A 23,843-nucleotide genomic window follows, 5' to 3' on the forward strand; every position below is an offset into this window, starting at 1 on the left:
TCGCTTAAACTACTAATGTCTGATATGTGATGATGAACTTACCTGATTTCCGAAAACTCCAATACTGCACGCCAAAGAAACCTGGTCAGCCCCGAACCACACCGCAGCCAACCGAGGGGGCACGTTCAGGATGAACACCTGGGAGACAATTTATTGAATCAGGCGTTGCTCTGCCATTCATAATTAGAAGAAAGATATAGTATGATATAACTATCATCCAGTGTCCGCCAAAGAAAAAGGTTCCAGACCATCGCTGTAGTGTAGCTGTAGACCATATTTATAATTTGGCAAAAGTCGCTTTTCAGTGGAGGATAACACAAATTCTTACTAAAGGTTGATTCATGAAATCTGGCGCGTATTTTAATATTATGCCGTATGGAACACGGTTCAAGAGATAGAGAGTCGGTAACCTGTACCAATTTTTAACATTTACTTAATGTTATTGATAATGGTATTGGCCCAATTGCCGGCTGAAGGTGGCGTGGGCTATCGACTTCAAATAGTTCAAATTACGTCATTCAAATCCCGCCTCGTTGCGAATACTATGCCGCATGGAGAATACTATGCCGAATCGTTGCGATGATTGGGTATATAGAGAATTGGCCAATAAAAAAGCAACAACGGTTGCACTCCGGGAGTGCCGATAGAAGTGAAAACTCACCTCACTATGTTACCGACGCCCGGTAACACGATACATACGTTTAGCGGAGGTATTCTATTTATTTCATATATATTATTATCATTCTCAAATAAGATCACACTTTTTCATTGACATGTTTATTTACATACTGCCATGACAACGTCAAATTATTTGAACATAGGTAAAGAGTCTTGAAAAGGAGTCCGCAACATAAATGTCAAATAACATTGAGTTTTTCTTTATTGATTTAAATGTTATTTAAATTATAAGTGGCCACCTTACGGGGCTTACGGTCACGTGATCGCCTTACGCTGTCTCGAGTTTATCATTTTTTCCCCACCTCAAAAAGTGCCCAGCGCCGCTAAAGAAGTTTTCACTTCAAAAAATTATTTTAGTCTCTGGGAACAGAGCTAATTCATTACCTGGGAGATAGCCACAATGGTCTGTCCCGTGAAGCCCAGCCAGAACATGTCCTGAGGCACGGAGAACACCTTCAGCCACGCGCCCAGACATGTCCCGAAGGATCCGATGATGGTTGTCACGCGGAGACCCTGGAGACAAAGAAGGAGGGATTTTAGCAAGAAAAAATAAATGTCTGATGGAGATGAAGACGGTGCTGTGTGGCTTTCAAACCAGAGGCCGTCGATTTGAACCAAATAAGTTTCTTATAACTTATGTATGAATTAACAAATCATTACTTAGGTACCTTAGGTTCCAAATCAATACTTAGGTTATGGTACAGTTAAGTGTAAAAATATGGGTGCATCTAACTTTTCAAAAATGGGCCGTGGCAAAATGCCGGGACAACGCGAGGAAGATGATGATAACTTCTCAAACATATGTCCCATAGTGCTTAATTCGCTGACATAACAGCTATGGGACATATTTTTGAGTATGTAGCCATATTTTTACACTTGACTTTACTTAATAACGTCTTTTTAAATACTTTATTTCTATTTTTTTTAACATCGATAACAGAGTTAGAAGCAAGTTAGAAGCCGTATGTGAAGACAAGCTGAGCTTCAATGCCGGTAGATTTACCAATCTCAATACAATATAGTAGTTGAGTGCATGGTAGCTATTGACAAAAGTTGTCAACCATATATCTACTGGCCAGAATCTATTGATCTCCGATCTCTCAAAGATGTCAGGAATTTATGGGTCAAACAATATCAGTAAAATCACAGTTTAAACGTTTTGTGAACTAAGCTGCATTAGTGGTGCACTTCGCCATTTTATTAGATCTTGCAATTCGTTTTAGCGGCTTTTAAAATGACTGTGAATAGCAGTGATATGCGAAAAAGAACGTCGGATTTTTGATTCATTGGATTTTGACTTAGACATTTTACGATCTCTTAAAATGCATCCAATCCGATGACGATGGGGATACTTAACGTCCTTTTTTAGGTTAGGGATTAAGTGATATAAGTGTGTTATTCCTTTATTAATTTTGAGTCTATTAATCGTATATTTAAAATTATTAAAACGTTGCAATTAGTGTGTGCATTAATTACTATAAGCAAAAAAAAACAATCTTAAAATCAATAAATGAGTATTAAGATTTGGAAGATAGGATTTAACCATGGACAAGCATAAATAAGAGCATAAGTTAAAATAAGGAATCAAAACAATTATAATAATATCTTTCTTACGGAACAAAAAAAATATCGGCTCTTCTAAAAAACCCAGTTAGACCCTATGTTAGTTAATACCTACATAATTATTAAATATCGTTTTTAAATGTCATGTTCTCGTTCATCATGACGTGCACATTAAAAACCCAAAAATTGATATCAAATTAATCTCCAATATTCCTTTAATAATGCATTTTCATCCGCGCCGGAAATCCCAAACTTTGCGTACTTAGTGGAGCGCCGGGCCACTAATGAACCCATTATTGCGTCACGAAAGCTATCAATTTCGGCTCTAAGCCGCAAAGTTGCCGGTTTCCGCCCGATACCATTTGGCATGTATTTAGCAAGGTAGGAAATTAGGAATCCTTTCCTGGATATCAAGGGGATTTGATTTATTGCATTTGAGTGGAATATTTTAAAGTTACGGTTATACCTAGACTATAGTGATAGTGATTTCTTGTTTGAAACAAATTGAAAAGGGTTATAATCATTCACATCAAGTATACAATGTAGGTATGTATGGACAATGCCAGGTACAACCTTAGCATAATCGGGGACTAGATAGTTTTGCCAAGGTATAAAACGCCAGCATAACGCATAACGCATATCCAAGCAAGGGCTGACTTGGAAAATTCACGGAAAAAGGGGGCAAGGTTGCACGTTATCAATGATAAAGTAGGCATTCTACGCCGATCTAAATCCATTTCATAGAAATGTATTTATTTTTCACTTTAATATACTGGATCAACCAAATCTTGTCAGTAGTAAAAGGCGGCAAATTTGAAAAATCGCGGGTTAGCAACACTGTGTTCGAATAATTCCAAAATCGCGTGTCATCTGTGTGTTATCTGTGGAATGTGGATCGTGAATGACAGCCATCATCTTATTGTTTACATTCTGAATCGTTTCTATTTCAAGAGAAATTTCTGCTGTCACCATTAAATACCAAGATTATACATGACCTCAAGCAAAGCTAAGGTGCCTACAATGTACAATCATGCTCGTTGACGGTAAACATTACTAAAATTTGAGTTTATGATAATTCACTCGAACTGACGTATGAAGGGCGGAAAAATAAACACGTTTTGGTTCGATGTACATTGCTGCTTTTGTTACCGCAATTCTGCTCTTTGAGTGTTACATGGTGTTACCCTACTTTAATTTGCAGTACATTGCTACTGACAAGATTTGCTTGACGCACTATATCTATCAAGGGCCGGGGTCGAGTTTCTATGACAATAGTATTACTTATTCTCGTAGGTCTCTCTTTACGAAAAGAGAGATCTATGCCCTGCTACGTGTACACGGTCAACGCAGCTGGCCAACTTTATTGTTACGCGTGCAATAGAGTATTTAAGAGCAAGTTCGGCCTGGCCAGCCACATTAGGTCTATAATATTTATTTAGGGTCGCCATCATCGAAAACGATGAGAGGGACTATGTGCTTTTACTTATTCTGTGGTACAAGCTCAAGCACTCATGGAATGCAAATAACTGATTATAAATGGCAATGGCAGCAGCAGCGGCGCTGCAAGGACCATTTGCGAGCAATAAAACCACTTTGCCTAATGAAATGGCGGAGGTGCGAACTATATTCTGTGAATGAGCAATTTCGACGTAAAAGCGGGGATATATTTACCGTAAATCATTTTTTCATTTGACTCATTTGTTTTCACTTTACTATCGCAAAGCGAAATGTTGTGATTTTAGATTGAACCGATAAATACGGTAATCGATTAGTCATTATAGTTCATTATGTTGGCAACCCTGAGATTCTACCTGCTGCGCGGCCGGCCAGGTGGTGGTGGCGCCCCTCCACCAGCATAAAAAGCGCTGCGACACCGGCGACCGCCTCTTTCTTGATTTAGACTTCGGCTTAGAGACATTGCGATTATTTCATACATTTTGATTTATTGTACATTTGTTTCTGATTAAAAAGTATTTCGAATATTTAGCGGGTTTTCTTGGTGGTAAATTACAATATTGTTTATATCAGAAGTGGAAATTATTCACGCGGTATGGGTAGGTCTCGAAGAAGCCGTAAACGTAGACATGCTCGTGCTACCAGCAGTTCCAGCAGCTCATCTTACGACAGCGAAAGTACCAGAACTCCGTCACCTCCGCCTCCCAGACGCAAGAAGGCATCGCGCTCGACAAGCAAGGCGAGGGATCGTTCGACAAAAAAGGCAAGAATTGGATGCGAAACCGTGAGTCACACAAATTCAAATACCTTAAATAATATCATACCCGAATTCGACCCGCTTAAAGACGATATTGATGCATGGCTTAGTATTATTAAATCGTATGCGAAGACTTTCGATTGGTCAGATGAAATAACCCGCTATCAAGCATTAAATAAACTCAAAGGCTCTGCCAAGGTGTGGTATGATTCCCTGTTGCGTACTGATAAACAATGGCCGTCGTGGAGATGGGTTGATTGGCATAGCAAGCTATCCGCGAGCTTTAGGATTCAGAGAAATATGTTTGAGTTGTTAAAAGAGGTGGTAGAACAAAAACCGCGCGAAAATCAATCGTTGTATGAATTTTATTTTGATCAAAAGTGTAGAATCGACCGTTTGCGTTTGAATTTTTCGGATCAAGATATTATATCGATTATACTAGGAAATATAGGAGACGGAAATATCGAAACAAACAGCTTCAACTCATGCGATCAATTAGCTAGCTTCTTGCATAGTCGTACATATAAGATAAAAAAATCAAACACTAACATACCGTCAAGGTCGAGTCAATCTCAGTCAACAGTGTCTAATATTTCTACCAAGGTACCTTCGAGCGGAACCGTGGGTCAGGTTGCGTCGTCACATTCCGGTAGTGTTGATGAAAGCGGATCACATTCACAAACGCGACGGGTGATTAAATGTTTTATTTGCGGAGGTAATCATAAGAGAAGTCAGTGCGATGTGAAATGCGATTTTTGCAGTAAAAGGGGCCACCTTGAATCTGCTTGTTTCCACAAAAAGGGTTTAAAAAGTGAATCAAAGATAGATAAACAAGAGGTTAAATTCGTGTCATCTACAAATGCCCGGGATAAGTTTGTCAAACAAGTTGTTTTAGACAACGTGGTTATCCATGACGCATTTATAGATCCAGGGGCTAGTTGTTCTCTTATTACCGAATCGCTTGCCCAAAAACATAGTTTAAAATACGACCATCTCGCATCGCCTGTCGTCTTACATGGGTTTCAAAAGGGTATCTCAGAACCGGTTAGATATATGTTAAATGCAAGCTTAAAACTCGATTCAGTGCATCTGGAAAATGTTGATTTCTACATAATCGATGAATTAGAAGGATGCGATATCTTAATAGGACGGAATGTGACGGAGCGCCCTGACTTAATGTATTCGCGGATTGGCAACGTATTACAATTTAACTATGCAGAACAATATGATGAGTTTTGTAAGATAATTAATGAGACTGAAATTGACGCCGACTCGAATCATGCTGAGTTACTTGTTCTATTTAGTAAGTACAGTGATTGTGTGGCTAGGAATTTAAGTGAATTAGGCAAGGTAAAGAATCATGAAATGACAATAACCGTAACAGATCCGCGTCCTGTACAAAGTAGACCTTTTAGGTCCTCTCCCTCGGATAGGCAAATCATTCGGGATATGGTTGAGGAACTACTAGATAATGAAATCATTTGCAATAGTGATTCCCCTTACGCTTCGCCTGCACTTCTCGTTAATAAGAAAAACGGGGAGAAAAGGCTATGCGTGGATTACCGCGCATTGAATAAAGTTACAGTAACTGATAAGTACCCTATGCCACGCATCGAGGATCTGGTAGATAGGCTTCAGGGTAACAAGTGTTTCACAAGTCTTGATCTGAAGAGTGGCTATTATCAGATACCTCTAAGTGCCGATTCAGTACCTAAAAGCGCGTTTATTACCGAGGATGGGCACTACAATTTTTTACGTTTACCGTTCGGATTAGTAAATGCACCGTCCTGCTTCCAGCAGATGATGAATAAGGTGCTGGGTAATCTGCGCTTTGGCAACGTGATCGTTTACCTCGATGACGTTTATTTGGTAACCCGAACGATAGACGAAAACCTAAAATTGCTAGAACAGGTACTTAAGATATTTCGTGACAATGGTTTAACGCTAAATTTAAAGAAATGCCATTTCTTCAAATCAGAAATAGAATTTTTGGGGTATAAAATCAAACCCGATAAGGTGATGCCAAATGATAGCAAGTTAGAAGCAGTGAAGTGTTTTCCAACGCCCAGGACTGTGCATCAACTACGTCAGTTTTTGGGGTTAATCAGTTACTTTCGCAAATTTATAAAAAATTGTGCCATGATTTCATCACCCCTAACGAAGTTGCTTAAAAAAGATAGTACTTGGGCGTGGGAAGAGACACACGAGCGCGCATTTCAGATGTTAAAGGAGAAGTTAGTTTCCAATAACGTACTGACAATCTTCGATCCGTCAAAAGATCACGTACTGTATACTGATGGGAGTAGGGAGGGCATCGCCGGAATCCTTATGCAAATAACGGAAGAAGGCGAAAAACCCGTCCATTATTACAGTAGACAGACCACACAAGACGAAAAACGTTACCACTCGTTCGAGTTAGAGTTGCTTGCAATTGTTGCTTCGCTACAAAAATTTAGGTTATATCTGCTAGGATCCCCATTCAAAATTGTGACAGATTGTAACGCGGTTCGGTATGCACTCACTAAAAAGGAAATCATTCCTCGGATTGCACGATGGGTTTTATCAACGCAGGAATACTCATTTGAGATACAACATCGAGAAGGTGCACGTATGCAACACGTGGATGCGTTGAGTCGAAATCCCGTGCCATCCGGTGAAAGATCTGAGGGTGAGGTCGTTCTTTCGATAACAGAAGCTGACTGGATGCTGTCTGTTCAATTACAAGACCCCGAGTTAGTAAAAATCAAAGAAATACTCGAGTCAGGACAAGCCGAAGACAATAGGGACATTTTTAATAATTATGAGCTTTTAGGTAATAAAGTCTACCGAAGAACGCCCCGAGGTCGAAAATGGGTGGTGCCAAAAAAATGTATTTGGCAAATCCTAAGAAGCACCCATGACGACCTGGGCCATTTTTCGGTTGACAAGACTGTCGAACGCATCAACCATCTTTATTGGTTCCCACGAGTGAGATATACAGTTAAGAAATACATCAAAAACTGTATAAATTGTTTGTATTTCAAAAACAAAGGCGGGCCAAAGGAAGGTGAACTATTTCCTTTACCTAAGCATGCTCAACCATATCATACATTACATATGGATCACTTAGGTCCATTTGTCGAGACAAAACAGAAAAATAAGTATTTATTAGTGATGGTTGACGCGTTCACCAAGTTTGTATTCATTTATGCCGTGAAAACAACAAACTCTGCTCACATCATTAAAGAATTAGAACTCATGTCTAAGACGTTTGGATATCCAAGGCGCTTGATCACGGATGCGGGGACAGGGTTTACGTCTAGTGAGTTTACACAATATTGCCATAGTAATAACATTCGGCTGCATACAGTGGCTACGGGTATGCCACGTGGTAACGGTCAGGTGGAGCGCTTTAATAAAACTATTTTAGACGCTATGAGGACGTTAGGCGCTAACACGGATGACGATTGTTGGGACCAATATGTTAAAGTATTACAGCAGGGACTCAACAGTACTATACATAAAACCACCAAAGCAGTACCAAGCGAAGTGTTCTTTGGATATCGTGTAAGAACAGCTAGCGATAATTTATTGACTTCCGAGCTTGATAACGGGGTATTAACTGATATTTCTGACTTGCGTAAAAAGGTCGATGAAAATATTAAAGCCGATGCATTATATCAGAAAAAGCGATTTGATGAATCACGAATTCAAGCGTGCAAGTATTTGGTGGGTGACCTTATTTTGCTGAAAAATCAAAGCAAAAATAACGATGGTCAAAGTAGGAAGCTAATGCCAATTTATAAGGGACCATTTCAAGTCAAGAGCGTCCTAGGAAATGACAGATACGAGGTGACGGATGTGCGAGGCTCTGAACGAAGTACTAAGCGCTATTCGGGCACAGCCGCGGCGGAAAACATGAAGCCGTGGATTCGAATAGGAGATTGGCCTTCAGATTAAATGTAAGTCTTAATTTTTATTGTTATTTCGTGTTGGCAAGATAATAATAATAGAAGAAAAAAAAAAACAAATAATAATAAATATATAGATTTATTTAATATTAATGTTACATTAAAGGTATTGTCATATACATATTTTATAGGCGATTTTGGCTCTAAACAACTGATTTTTGTCATGTGCTGTACCATATAAAAAGAAGACTTGTTAATCTTGTTATGAAGTGAACTTGGAACGCTTAAGTGAAGCTTTTCGCTCTTTAAGTGCAAGTGACTTTATAATGAGAATAAATAGGTTCGATTATAATCTAACTCGGTCTCTTGGAGTCAATAAGTGCGAGTGATTATTATTCAGGACCTGTTTAATAGGCATATATTAATTGCCTGGTATTAAGTGTACAACACTTGATAAAAGGTTAGTCTATTGTTTAAAGCTCATGTCGCGCAAACCAGCTGAAATAATTACTGGGAGAAAAAAAAAAAAACATTATCGAAATAACACATTTTAATTATATGTAATTTCGCATATTACAGGACAACAGGACCCTGGATGGACCTTGGTGGTGTCAGGGGCTGACACGTTGCAGAACGGCCGTGTTGGCAACCCTGAGATTCTACCTGCTGCGCGGCCGGCCAGGTGGTGGTGGCGCCCCTCCACCAGCATAAAAAGCGCTGCGACACCGGCGACCGCCTCTTTCTTGATTTAGACTTCGGCTTAGAGACATTGCGATTATTTCATACATTTTGATTTATTGTACATTTGTTTCTGATTAAAAAGTATTTCGAATATTTAGCGGGTTTTCTTGGTGGTAAATTACAATATTGTTTATAATTACTCGTGTGATTAGCCGTATTAAAGGTTTTCAAACTTTCTTTGTCAATTATTACATCTACAGAGCTTAAGTAATCAAAATTATAAATACTTAATTTGACGGCGTATACGCCATAAAAAATATTTGTCAGCCTATTAGGCCGGCTAAATGTTGTACGTAATTCCATTCCTGCGCGGCGCGACAAACTCTGGTGCGCGGTGCGCGCAATACGAAGTTTCGCAGCCTATTTATTATGAACGCACGCAATGACGATATTCTGACACATGTTTCAGAGAAGAATATTATTCATAATAAGAACGTTTACAATAAATATCTAAAAATAATAACCATTTCCGTAGTCGCACAAAAAGGGAACCAAACATTTCGAATATCACATGTCACGTCACCCTGTCAACCTGTCACCGACAAATCCTGGATGTCATCTCCAGACATCCTTCGCTCGTTGTGTTGCGCTCGGTTTTCAAATTGAACGAAATTGTTATAAAAAAAAACATGTATGTAAAGTCTATTTTTTTATTCCGTAGACTGAAATGACAGTTAATTGTATGAACATGAAATGTCATTTCATACTATTAACTGTCATTTCAGTCTACCGAATAAAAAAATAGACTTTAGGTACCTAGAGTTTGTGCGGAAAGAGAAGAGTCGTGGAATGTAGTATAGGGACCAATAAATTTTACGACTCTTCTTTTTCCGAATAGACTCTACACAGTTCACGAATCTGTTGCCATTTGTACGAAAAATACCTAGTCGCTATTTAGGTCGGTCGGTAATATAGAAAGGTAAGGTAGATACAAGTAGTTAGTAGGTTTGTGAATGCTTGCAACTAGGTATACAGTGGAGTTAAACACAAGCCCGTTGCCGACCCTTTAAGTACTTAAAGTACAAGTCTCAATATTCGGATTGTAGAAAATAAACTCCTATAATAGGTACCTTCAAACCATCAGTACTATTCAAAACCTTCAGAGTGTGTGTGGAACAACGGTGGATAATTTCGTGAAATGCTCTAAATGCAGACCAACTGGCCAATTTGTAGCTACTATATCATCTGATTCCAATACGATACGGATCTGTCAGTGTCAAAAGTGACGTTTTTGGTTGAAGAAATGTCACTTTTGAGAATGTAAGATCAGGACGCACAACTAAATCTCAAATTGGCCCGCAACACTGTTTATCCTTAGGAGCTTTGCAAGATTTGATTTGGAGATTTGTAAATTTATGTACTTACCTTATTCAGTCTTGATCATTAGCAATTTTATCGAATCACATTAATTTATAGACGGGTCTATCGCGCTAGGCCCGTCTATAAATGTGAGTTAATTTTATCAAGTTACCTATAAATTGTTCATCAAAATCTGAATGACGCGCATTATTTTAAGGAAAACAAGGAAATGAACTTTACGTGTTCCTAAATTATGGATTATAATCTTAATCGTTCACAATTACTGGCAAATAAACCCGAGATTACAAATGAGATAAACGTTTACGTAGATAATCATACAATTTAGTAAAGACGGGTAATTTCAAGTTTATTATAAGTATTATACCTAATCATTGTGCATTACGACATTTTTTTTTAATTCTCGTAATTTGTCCAAAACTCCGGCGGAAATTAGAAAAATATACATAAAATCGCTTTATAGGTAGGTCAATAAAATCCATTTTGTATTTTTAAAGATTTGTTTTCTATAAATAATAACAAACAAATAAATGCACTCGCGAATGAAACAAAGTAAAATATAAGTTCGAATTGACTCCTTGTCAGTCATACCCAGTCAATATACTCCCATTATTTAGTTTCGGAGGTAGGGGGGGGGGGGTCGGACAGACGAGTGATCTTATAAGGGTTCCGTTTTTTCCTTTGAGGTACGGAACCCTAAGAAGTGTCAGCGATACCGATTAAATTGTTCGAAAAATGCCATTTAAATATAGGTAGGTAATAATTATAATGATAAAATGTGATAAAGGCCATACACCCGAGTGCAATCAAATCTCGATTACTGATTAGGGATTAGGTAAATAAATGTGTCGTTTTCAAGCAAAAAATCGCACTCTGTCGCTTGCCATAAGGACGCTTTGACAGGTTATTCGTATAAGGGCGTTTTTTTTGTTGTCCCCTACACTTTTTTTTTCAAATTTGGGATTTTTTATGTTATTTCTACTCAGAATCACGAGCTCTTTCTATCCTAATAGGAGAAAAAAAGTGTCCCAAAATTTCCATACATTTTTCGATCTTTCCATTCCGCGACCGCCATACAAAGTCTATGAAAAATGGTGACGTAATGGAAATAAAAACCTTAGGACACTTTTTTTCTCCTATTAGGATAGAAATAGCTCGTGATTCTGAGTAGAAATAACATAAAAAATCCCAAATTTGAAAAAAAGTGTAGGGGACAACAAAAAAAAAAACGCCCATAAAGATTACAAGCAAATCTCGTCCTTAAGGTACCTAAGCGAAGTGGGACCTTTGTAGACTTCGACACAAATATTTGTTGCATTCGATGTATATCCCTTGCTCCCCCCCCCCCCTGTAACTTTTGAATCATGGGTCCTGAAAATATAAAAAAAATCGTGAAACAAAAGCTTAACAAATACTTTTAATGAAATCTATACCGAATATGATTGCCAGAGAGCGAAACTTTGGTGCCGATGACGTCATTATGACGTTAAGTCGCATATAGGATATTTTTTTAAAACAACATTGTAACACCTCAATGATTCTTAATAATGATAATATATATAATTGTTTATTTATAAAAATGCTTGGTAATTTACACAAAAAATAATGTAAACATTAAAAAACGATACGAGTAACATTTTTTATTAAATATAGGAATTACCTATATCTTGCCGTATAGAAGCGTAAGTCTTTTGAATTTTTTTTGTAAATAATTACATCTTAGGTTCGCTTCTGATGGTATACTCACACAGTTTGCATATTTTCCGCTTATGCATTTTTCAAGAAAATTAGAAAAGTTTTTATGTTGTAATTGTTTTCAAGGTATATTCGAAGCTATCATAAAATTTGTTAAATCCATGTTAAAATCATATTGTGTCAGTTTCTCTCCTTCTCGTTCAATATGCTTTGTTGTTTTCAAATATTTATCTATATTGCTTGCTTTTGCTGTTAAATTTTGGTCACAGCAGGAGCAGTACATTTTTTCATTTTTTTATAATCAGAAAAGGAAATTTCTGCAAATACGGCTGCATAGACTCTATAGCGACTTCAAACAATAATATTTCGGTTATATTTTACTAATAAAAAAATAAGTAAACAGAAATTGGTTGTCATTTCCAACAATCTTGTTAGGGTTCCGTACCCAAAGGGTAAAAACGGGACCCTATTACTAAGACTCCGCTGTCCGTCCGTCCGTCCGTCCGTCCGTCTGTCACCAGGCTGTATCTCACGAACCGTGATAGCTAGACAGTTGAAATTTTCACAGATGATGTATTTCTGTTGCCGCTATAACAACAAATACTAAAAACAGAATAAAATAAAGATTTAAGTGGGGCTCCCATACAACAAACGTGATTTTTGACCGAAGTTATGCAACGTCGGGCGGGGTCAGTACTTGGATGGGTGACCGTTTTTTTTGCTTGTTTTGCTCTATTTTTTGTTGATGGTGCGGAACCCTCCGTGCGCGAGTCCGACTCGCACTTGGCCGGTTTTTTTTAACATGACAAAGACAGTTATGTTTTTATACGTGTCCAGTACGTATAAAAACTCTCAACTCAAGTTTCAATATTAGTAAACTAAAGAGGCTAATAAGTTGTTATTTGATTAAGTATCTATAATCTAGATAACAACACTCTGTATTTAGCTTGACGTCATATCATACGTCTGTCATCGGCACCAAAGTTTCGCTCTCTGATGATTGCTCTAGCCGTTTTTGAGTTATTGCTCAAAGTCTCTTCTTAAGTAACAAGACGTACAAGGCGCTATTGAAGGTACTCCCTTATGCATAATTATGTATAATATGTGCATGATACTTACTTACTAATAGCCCCCATTTAGCCTATTCTGACAGAATGGTAACTACGGAACCCTACACTGACCATGGCCCGACATACTCTTGGCAGATTTTTTCGAAACACTGTCCATTCTCTCTTTATCGATATTATGACTTTATAATAGGGTATTTGACTACTGGACAAATCAGTTTCTTTTTTCGACCTGTCAAAACGATTTTCCTACTATGCAATTTATATGAAATACTAACATGTGACGTCACGATCAAATTATCTACTCTTTATAGTTTAGACGGGTCTAAAAATAACTTCTGTCTACGTTTCTCTATCTTCTGGTGCTTTATTTCATGCATGGTGTAAAATAATTTATTTTTTCTACTCCCGTACTTTTATTTGTCATTTAAAGGGTCGTGCACACACCTTTAAACCCCTATCTTATAGTTGTCAAGACAAGTCTTTAGTATTCCCCAAAAAATAATTTGTCCATACACGCAGTATCTTTTTGGCGATTTTACGATACTTCGTGTAATGACCACTTAAAAAATATTGAATGAAATACAGTGTTACCAACCTTATTTTAAATGTCATCTCTCACAAATAAGTGACCATAGACATGTTTTTTTTTTAATTTCATTCATTCATTCATTCTTTTCCCGCCCGTACCCTCCATTTTTGCTACTTCTTGAATTAAAAATATTTGTTAAATTTACAATTTTATTTCAAAGTAAGTGCTTGGTCGTAGAAAAAGTATTGTATGCAACGGTGTTTAACTGAGTCAAAATATACTCGTGGCGTCTTTATTAACAATTTTTGGCTTCGCCTCAAATTGTTACTCACGCTACTCGCCTTTTTTGACCTCTCTTAAACAACGGTTGCATAAAATACTATTATAGTTTTAGACGGCGGGTTGTAAAATAGAGATTGTGTCTAAAAATAACTGCTGTCTACGTCTCTCTATCTTCTGGTGCTTTATTTCATGCATGGTGTAAAATAATTTATTTTAAATACGGTCAAATACCCGATTCTTAAAAACACCCCAATCTTCGTTCATGACTGCACCCATTCAAAGAATGAAATGAACGAATGAATGATAACATTGATGATGTTACAATACAATACCTTTTGTTTACTTAAATGGATCGTCTGCAGAGAAATAAATAATCGTTTGTTGTCCAATTAATGACAAAATGTCCCTTTGTCGTTACACAAAAGATTAGACATTTACCAATCGAGAAATGATTTTTCCTGTATTTTCTGGAATTGTTTGGTTTATTGTTTTGTATAACGATGATAAACGGTGCGTAAATTCGCATGGGAGTCCCATTGTCGACTAGTAAGGTACTAAATTTAACCGATATGATTTGTCAGTGTAAAGTGAAATTTCTTCAATCAGAAACGTCACTTTGACAGATCATATCCATATCCAATTCATAACATTTTAATTACAATCAGAACCCGCCTCCTGTTAGTAAATAAAGATAGGCACGGTCAGATGAGTCACAAACGAATCACAATTGCCATTATCCGGTTGGATGGGCAAAGGGTATCTTTATGACAGTGATCTTTTTATTTATTTCAATACTACTGAATCTTATGATTTTACTCAGAGGATATAACCAAACGGAGTAGCCATTAACAGGCGTTCCCCTCTGTCGAAAATAGGCGCCCAATGGTCATTCACGATGTATGGACTGACGTTTATCTGACATGGCTATATTTACGTTACGTATACATTTGAGGTGCCCCTCCCCCGCAAAATCGGCATACTGTTTTGTACAGAAAATGACAGACAAGGCGTCTCCGTTTGGTTATATCCTCCAAGATTTAAACTGTTTTAACTTACGTTTATAGACGGGTATCACAAAATGTATTTAATTACTATTTATGTGAGTTAATATGTTTTCAAAACGCGAAAGTATTAAATATTATTAGGGCATTTCTCAGGAGGGCCATTTTTACGTGTCCGGGGCAAAAAAATATTGAATTTACTGTTCAATAAATCTGAATTAATTCAGGCATGATCTCCAGCATATATATATATATATATATATATATATATTCTGTCTGCAACACTGTCAAACTATTTATTTATTATTTATATAATACACGAAAAAAAAAAAAACAAATGCGAAAAATGATGTTCGGTGGGCGTGTCCCGCACCCAGATTTTTTGAAACAAAAAAATATTACTCAAGATCGGCTTAATGCCATTAACTGATCATATTCTTTATATCAAAATAATGTGTTTGCTTAACACTATGAATAAAACCTGTGTGACTGATTTCGGTGTAATTTGTAAACCATGTCTACATGTACTCTGTAGTGGTATTCTGGCCCTATAAAGTGAAGCTTGGACAAACAATAACCTTGGCCACACACCTCAGAACCACTTCCTCACAGAAAGAGCCTGAACCACTATAATTTTTTAAAATGAAATTACCTACTCGCACCAGTCTTGAACCCCAATCCTCATGCACGTATTTCCACGAACATACCGTAATGCTGACATCAATTAGACAATTACTATTAGAATCCAACATCATATAGTGCACTTGTGCACCTGCTAACCCTCCATACGATAACGCTAGCTAGCTTACACACTTATTAGACACATGCTCTACGTGGGTAGCTGACGAAACAGTTCTAGAAGTTTTGGTACCTCAGAAGCTGCCTTGTTCAGTACAGTTCACTTACGCTTAGGAAAAACTGTTCCGCGCCTCTCCGGCGTTGGACGCAACACCGGTCGAGAATTAATTACTTTCGTCCCAGACGAACACGAATTATAAAGGTTCAGGCTCTTTCTGTGAGGAAGTGGTTCTGAGGTGTGTGGCCAAGGTTATTGTTTGTCCAAGCTTCACTCTATAGGGTCAGAATACCACTACACGTGGTGCCGTGACCAGGATACCACGTGTGCGACGTGCCTGAACCTCTACAAAGTTCTTACAAACTCTTACTCTTACAAAGTTGTAGACCAGGAACACACAGACATCTAAGTGTGTTTCTATTGGTATGTATATAAAATATTACGAAGGTTATGAGAACATATTTTTCAAACACGGAGATAAAATATTTGCACATACGCAGACTTGTTACAACGTCGAATTTAAATGTATTTAATGTACAATTTAGCACTTCCAAATTGTATATTGCTAAGAGCTTTTGTCAATATCCAGCTAGTAAATCCAGCAAGTAGATTCTTCCTATTGATATTGCCATATTACTGAATAAATACTTAGATTTACATAAACTATTATTATCGTCGTCAAATTGAGTGTAAGGCATTACTTAACCCGAAGGTTTACTTCGATTTTTGACAAGTTTTGAATCGTATCTCTTACTTTTGTACTACAGATAGAATTATAAGACAAACGGCTATCGGTTCTTCAATCTTTTATCTCCTTTTATATACCTATAAAGTACATCGAAATCTAAATCTAAAATTTTAGAACTAAGATGCCACAGACAGACAGACAAACACACATTTACGTCAAACGTATAACACCCTTCTTTTTGCATCGGGGATGAAAAAGGCATTCGGTATTAAAAATAAGGCGAATATGCTGACAATCTAAGCATTCGCCTGATCTAAAGTCTTAGACTAAAATGACATTTCAGAGTATGAAATGACGTTTTATGTTCATACTATGAAATGTCATTTTAGTCTACCGAATAAAAAAATAGACTTTAGTCCTATTTACATAACCTCCTAAGGCCCAGCCATACAAATCCAAATCCGAAACATCCAAAATTTGCCACTAAAATTTGAATCTAAATTGTATTAGGAAATAGAGTTGATTTTGCGTTGTTTGAAAATTTAACGAATCAAAGCAAAAGCGACACTGTTCTGCGCCTGCGACTGAAAAGAATAGAATACATTTATTTAGTCACATCATACTTATATGTAATAGTTAATAATACTTATATGTAGCAACATATAAGTATTATTAACTCGGCTACATTTTCAGCAGGTTTTCCTTATCAGAAACCGGTCGAGAAAAGAACCAGTTTGCTTCAAGGAAAAAAGCGGCCAAGTGCGAGTCGGACTCGCCCATGAAGGGTTCCGTATTCAGGGGATTTATGACGTATTAAAAAAAAACTACTTACTAGATCTCGTTCAAACTAATTTTCGGTGGAAGTTTGCATGGTAATGTACATCATATATTTTTTTTAGTTTTATCATTCTCTTATTTTAGAAGTTACAGGGGGGGGGGGGACACACATTTTACCACTTTGGAAGTGTCTCTCGCGCAAACTATTCAGTTTAGAAAAAAATGATATTAGAAACCTCAATATCATTTTTGAAGACCTATCCATAGATAGCCCACACGTATGGGTTTGACGAAAAAACATTTTTTGAGTTTCAGTTCCCAGTATGGGGAACCCTCAAAATTTATTGTTTTTTTTTCTATTTTTGTGTGAAAATCTTAATGCGGTTCACAGAATACATCTACTTACCAAGTTTCAACAGTATAGTTCTTATAGTTTCGGAAAAAAGTGGCTGTGACATACGGACGGACAGACAGACGGACAGACGGACGGACAGACAGACAGACAGACAGACATGACGAATCTATAAGGGTTCCGTTTTTTGCCATTTGGCTACGGAACCCTAAAAAGGCAGTTTTATATACTTTCGAGCATAAAATAAACAGACGGTAACAATAATTTATTTAGGAAGTTGGATTTGGGCGAATGTGTTGGAAAAGACAATAAAGTGCGACTCCTTTTAGCCTCATCATCTCATCAACTATAGTCCCATCCGGCAAAAAGCACGAAACGTGGCATGCATAATTATTGATTTTAGGTAGGTATACATATAGAAATAAATATAAATACTTAACGCCGCTGCAGTAATATCGCAACGTCACCTTAAAAGTGAGACGCTATCATAATCGCATTTTTATCACCTGTCATGCCATACGTCACTTTCGCACTTACAAATTTGTTAGAACGTGACAGCCATGGTGACAAATGATAAAGAGCCGGCCATCTTAGCTCTACAGCCTTAGTAGCACGGTAGCATTTTTATCGTTTATCACCATGCCTGTCACGTTCTAATAAGTATGTAAGTGCGAAAGTGACGGGCATAGTGATAGTCGATAAAAATGGAACCGTGCTGAGCCCGCAGGACGGCGTTTATTTTTGACCACCACACATGAAAGTTTAATAGATATTGTATAACTTTTGGTTACAGAATCCTGAAAAGGATTACAATAAACTGACATAAATGTCATATACTAAGCAAAAGTACCCAGGCCTCCAGTGCCCAGGCTGGAATCGAACCAGGCCGCGTAGCCAACGTGCCAATCGCTTACGCTCCGTAGCGATCGAAACGCAACTGTCACTGTCACACTAATATGGAAGAGTGATAGAGAGACACAAAGCGAAGCGATAGCGATTATCACCTTGGCACAGACCTTGGCTAGGCCGGCAGCGTCCTCTGTTATCGCAGCAGGTGTTTGTTGCCATTCGGCCACCGGGCCACAGCGGCATAGGTCGAATTTTTCCAAGTATATGCACTTCTTACTGAAGGCTTATGGCGCCCCCTGTAGTATTGAAATAGTCAAAAAATCCCAGTAGCAAATTAAAAAGTAAATTTATAGGCCACTTTGGAGTCACAGAGAGAATACATCATGACTTTGATATTGCTATTGTGACGGTATTACAATGGCTAATTCAATTTGCCAGACCGGATTATTGCATGTATGTGGTTTTAATTGTATAGTCTAGATCAACTAAGTATAGTACTATTATATAGGTATGTATATCGATGTACAGTGGGCCAAGAAAGTGGTCTACCAGTTTTGACAAAAGTTTCTGCGAGATCTAACGATCGCTAAGGTTGACTTTTCTAACGGAGTTGAAGTAAATCGACCTTGTTGTCTCATGACGTTCAAACGAACCTCAACCGTAGGATGGTAGACTACTTTCTTGGCCCATTGTACCTTTACGATAAACATCATATTGTACACGTTATAACGTAAAAATTCTGATACTGCGTTGTAAGGACGGCGTACATATTGTCGTGGTTTCATGCAATAAACTGTTTATTACTTATAAGTAATCAGAATTTTTTTAAACTCTACCTATGTAAATTAGTATAGTATCAGGATTTTTTTTAAATCTCTACCTATGTAAAGATAAATAAAGATCCCAGAGATCGGATCGTTATGTATTAATTAACAGTATAAGTGTCTTGGCATAGGTACCTAGCTGTAAACATATACTTGTGTTTAAATAAATAGACATGTAACAGCAGATATGGACCTAAGGCCCACCCCACACTAGCATCTTTTGAGCGTCGGCAATTCGGCATCTAGTCAGCGCTATGGGAAATGGCGTCGCTGCGCAGTTGCGCCAACGTTGCGTCGAGCAGCAGCCATCTCGAAAAAAATTAAGTTGTGACGATGCCGTTCGGCAATTACGTCGATAAAAAATGACCCTCACTTTATTATTACGTAATAATTCGTAGATTTCATTTGGTACAGTCAAGTGTAAAAATATGGGTGCACTTATCATACTCAAAAATATGTCCCAATAGCTCTTATGTCAGCGAATTAAGAACTATGGGACATATTTTTGAGTAAGTTGTCTACACCTATATTTTACACTTGACTGTTGTACAACATGGTGATAATTTTTTTTGATAATCGATAAAACGGGGACAAAAGTTTTATCTGCAGGTTCATTTAAATAAACGAATTGAAAACTTTAAGTTGCTTGCATTGAAAAGGCGTTGCAAGGTAACTGCAAGGAGATATACTGTTCAATTTGCAGTAAATCTTTAAAGTCCACAAGGCACGTAGTTCCAGGTTCACGCGCTAGTAAGATTGTACTTAGCTTTTATTTTAGAATAATAAACTTTACGGACATGCTATCAACATTGGAAGGCAAAACTTATTTTACTTCACTGGCTCTAAATATGACAATGATAGCAACACGCCCCGGCTTCGCACGATTCACGATCGCCGGTTACACAAAACCTCAACAAATTATACACCTAAACCTTCCTCAAGAATCACTCTATTGATAGGTGAAAACCGTATGAAAATCCATTCAGTCGTTTTTGAGTTCGCGAACATACAAACATACAAACAGACGTACGCGGCGGGGGACTTTGTTTTATAAGGTGTAGTGATGGCGGCCGAATGTTTGAAATGTCACCGTAATTAAGAATTATTTAACTTTCTTCGCAAGTGTGATGAATAATATACTGTGTAAAAACTCCGGGGGCAAGAATATTGCAAACTCGGGTCACCCTCGTTTCCAATATTTCATTTACCCCCCGTTGCACAATGTACAGTCATAGCACACCTCGGACACTGGCGATCAAATGTATGAAACGAACGCGTTCCTACGCACACAACACAGCCCAAGCTCGTGTAGGTGAACGCGTACCATGCTTGTGTGAGTGAGATAAGCCATTGTAGGGTAACTGCACGGAAGAAAGAAAGAGCGCGCCGGGTAACTGTGAGGTAACCGAGAGCGGGTCTCAGCGGGTGGGCGGCACTTTCAACGGGAGGCAGGGAGCGTCCGTACTGTATGCTAGTACTCTTTATTATACTGTGGTCATAGTCAGCACACGGGATTATTACGCCATTTAGGGTCCTAAATAAATTGGTTGTTCCATACTTAGGTACGCTATGGAATGTCCAATTTAGCTAGAACACTAAATGGCGTAACCGGAACGTATAACTAATAATCTCAAGATAAATGTTAGTAGGTATGCAATGCTAATTATTAGTCACTATTGTCCACAAGAGTAAAGTCACGGGCAGAACATAAATTTTAAGTTTTTGTTGCAGAAAATTAATTGCAACTATGTAATTTATTCTCAGGCACGTTTTTTCATTATAAAACACATTAGCGAGAAGACACTGCTCTCACAACAAAAATATCAAGTACAAAGGAAAAATCATATTCAGTTTTAGCAAAGAGAATTGAGTAGGTATAGATAGAGGCTTATTGTCATAATTTTGTAGTCACAATAAATTTACTGCCATCTTTCGACAGAGGATTAAAACTTTTAGAACGCCACATGACTTTGACCTCTATTCTTTTGCTAATATGTATTAAAATTGTTAAGTATCAAACGGTGTCCGTGTGAAGTACATAATTTCATAGATCTTTGGTTTTAGTTTACGAACATGTTGTAAAGAGGAAAACGTGAACGATTTACTTTTGTAAAGGCTCTATTTGACAAGCTGGGCTTATGGCCAATTTGTCTCTGTCGGTAAAACCAACAAAAAAATATACCATTTTGCACTTTATTCCCTTGTAATAGGGCTTTATGTGACGATACATATTATGACTCGATTATATGGCGACGCGTAGGTAAATGTGGGAAAACAATAAAATCCTTTTTTTGTTTATTTATGCGCTATGCGATTGTAAAGAGCACGTTGGCACCTAATAACAATGTGTTAGAACTCATTGGTAATACTTAAGGATGTTTTATGTATGTAGGTTATTATTATATAGGTTGAGAAAAAGTACGTGCTTTCACCTAGTTAGATTTAGTTATAGTTCTAGTTTTAGTTTATACCCGGTCTCTCTGAAAATCAGCGTCACGTTGTGTGACCTTTTAGCACAATTATTTATGTTCAGCACCCCTAGCACATGACTGGCGCGACAGTATCTCGTGGCGAGATATACTACCCGTCTTTTCCTAACCATGTTAATAAAAGAGGGACGGGTACCTAGTCTATCTCGCCGCGAGATACTGTCGCGCCAATCATGTGCTAGCCCGGCTGTTCGTCTAAATGAATTTATGTATTGTTATTTTTTGTGTTAATAAACATTTCTTATTCTTATTTTTTCCATAGCTGTAAGCCAATAAGGCTATAGCAATAGAATGGAGGACCAAGTAGGGACTTGGTCAGTCATAGTAAGGCTATGTTTTGGTCACAGCATATTAAGATAATGAGCGTAAAGCATCGTTCGAAATGATGTAGATATTGTTACCTCGTACCAGCGCCCACACTGTTAACTGACAGTTCGTAAACCTTATTACAAAAGGCATAAGGTCCACCGATGGACAGTTAAGATAGTTGCTGTCTTGTATTTTGGATTTGAAATGCAAAAGAACACAAAGAAGCGCTGGTGGCCTAGCGGTAAGAGCGTGCGACTTTCAATCCGGAGGTCGCGGGTTCAAACCCCGGCTCGTACCAATGAGTTTTTCGGAACTTATGTACGAAATATTATTTGATATTTACCAGTTGCTTTTCGGTGAAGGAAAACATCGTGAGGAAACCGGACTAATCCCAAATAAGGCCTAGTTTCCCCTCTGGGTTGGAAGGTAAGATGGCAGTCGCTTTCGTAAAAACTAGAGCCTAGGTACATCAATTCTTGGGATTAGTTGTCAAGCGGACCCCAGGCTCCCATGAGCCGTGGCAAAATGACGGGATAACGCGAGGAAGAAGAAGAAATGCAAAAGAACACACGAAAGTAAATTTTTTGTACAAAAAAGTCTGCCGATTTTTGCGGGAGAGGCACACGTCAAATGTATACGTAACGTAAAAATAGCCATGTCAGATAAACGTCAGTCCAATACATTGTGTATGACCATTGGCCGCCTATTTTCGAGAGATGGAAACGCCTGTTAATGGCTACTCCGTTTGGTTATATCCTCTAAGATAATATCCCATATTACCTACTCTAAAGACACATTAACCAAGCGCCTGCGTGAAACGATAACCATAATAAATGACACCTCTTTACACATATTAACCTCAGAAAAGTTACCTCACCTTGCAATCTTCCACATTAACCAACGATGTATACAACGGACCATGTTTACAAACTTAATTAATATTTAAATTCCGTCCTTTCCGGTAGATGGCGGTAGGTTTTTGTCCTTTGAGGAAGTTTAATTGAAATGCACCTCGTAAAAAGGCCCTTTTCAAGGGTATCTCCGTTTAAATGTTCTGGTGGAAAAGGTTTAGTATAAATTAGGCTTACTTTATTTAAATTACTTTTTCTGGCACGTGACGTCAATTTTTAATGCCAAAACAGACTCCCAAACATGCAAGAAACTTTTTTGAATAAAATATGATGGAGTCTGTTCGGAAAGAGAAGAGTCATTGAATGTACCTATTGGGCCCACACATTCCACAACTCTTGTAGCTCTTTCCGCACAGACTACTTACATAAAAAAAGCGGCCAAGCGCGAGTCGGACTCGCCCATGAAGGGTTCCGTATGTAGGGGATTTATGACGTATTAAAAAAAAAACTTACTAGATCTCGTTCAAACCAATTTTCGGTGGAAGTTTGCATGGTAATGTACATCATATATTTTTTTTACTTTTATCATTCTCTTATTTTAGAAGTTACAGGGGTGAGGGGGGGACGACACACATTTTACCACTTTGGAAGTGTCTCTCGCGCAAACTATTCAGTTTAGAAAAAAATTATATTAGGAACCTCAATATCATTTTTGAAGCCCTATCCATAGATACCCCAGACTGGGTTTGATGAAAAAAAAATTTTTGAGTTTCAGTTCTAAGTATGGGGAACCCCAAAAAAAAACTACTTACTAGATCTCGTTCAAACTAATTTTCGGTGGAAGTTTGCATAGTAATGTACCTACATCATACATTTTTATTAGTTTTATCATTCTCTTATTTTAGAAGTTACAAGGGGGGGGGGGGGGGG

The 23,843-nt window shown here is 37.8% G+C and overlaps 2 protein-coding genes across 3 annotated transcripts in view; one reads left to right on the forward strand and one right to left on the reverse strand.

The window, feature by feature from the left end:
• LOC134647423 (uncharacterized MFS-type transporter C09D4.1) overlaps positions 1-23,843 on the reverse strand; it is a 62,594-nt gene that overhangs the window by 23,814 nt on the left and 14,937 nt on the right. The window contains exons 2-3 of the mRNA XM_063501777.1: positions 1,063-1,191; positions 43-138 (exon numbers count right to left, since the gene is read on the reverse strand). Of these exons, the coding sequence (XP_063357847.1) occupies positions 43-138; positions 1,063-1,191 (225 nt within the window). The remainder of the gene's footprint in view (positions 1-42; positions 139-1,062; positions 1,192-23,843) is intronic.
• The window catches only part of LOC134647393 (proline-rich protein PRCC), a 432,482-nt gene continuing 427,407 nt past the window's right edge, over positions 18,769-23,843 (forward strand). For both annotated transcript variants that reach the window (XM_063501741.1, XM_063501742.1), the window contains exon 1: positions 18,769-18,781. The gene's annotated coding sequence lies outside the window, so the exon portion shown is untranslated. The remainder of the gene's footprint in view (positions 18,782-23,843) is intronic.

This window comes from Cydia amplana, chromosome 4, assembly GCF_948474715.1.
Source record: "Cydia amplana chromosome 4, ilCydAmpl1.1, whole genome shotgun sequence".
Lineage (NCBI taxonomy): Eukaryota > Metazoa > Arthropoda > Insecta > Lepidoptera > Tortricidae > Cydia > Cydia amplana.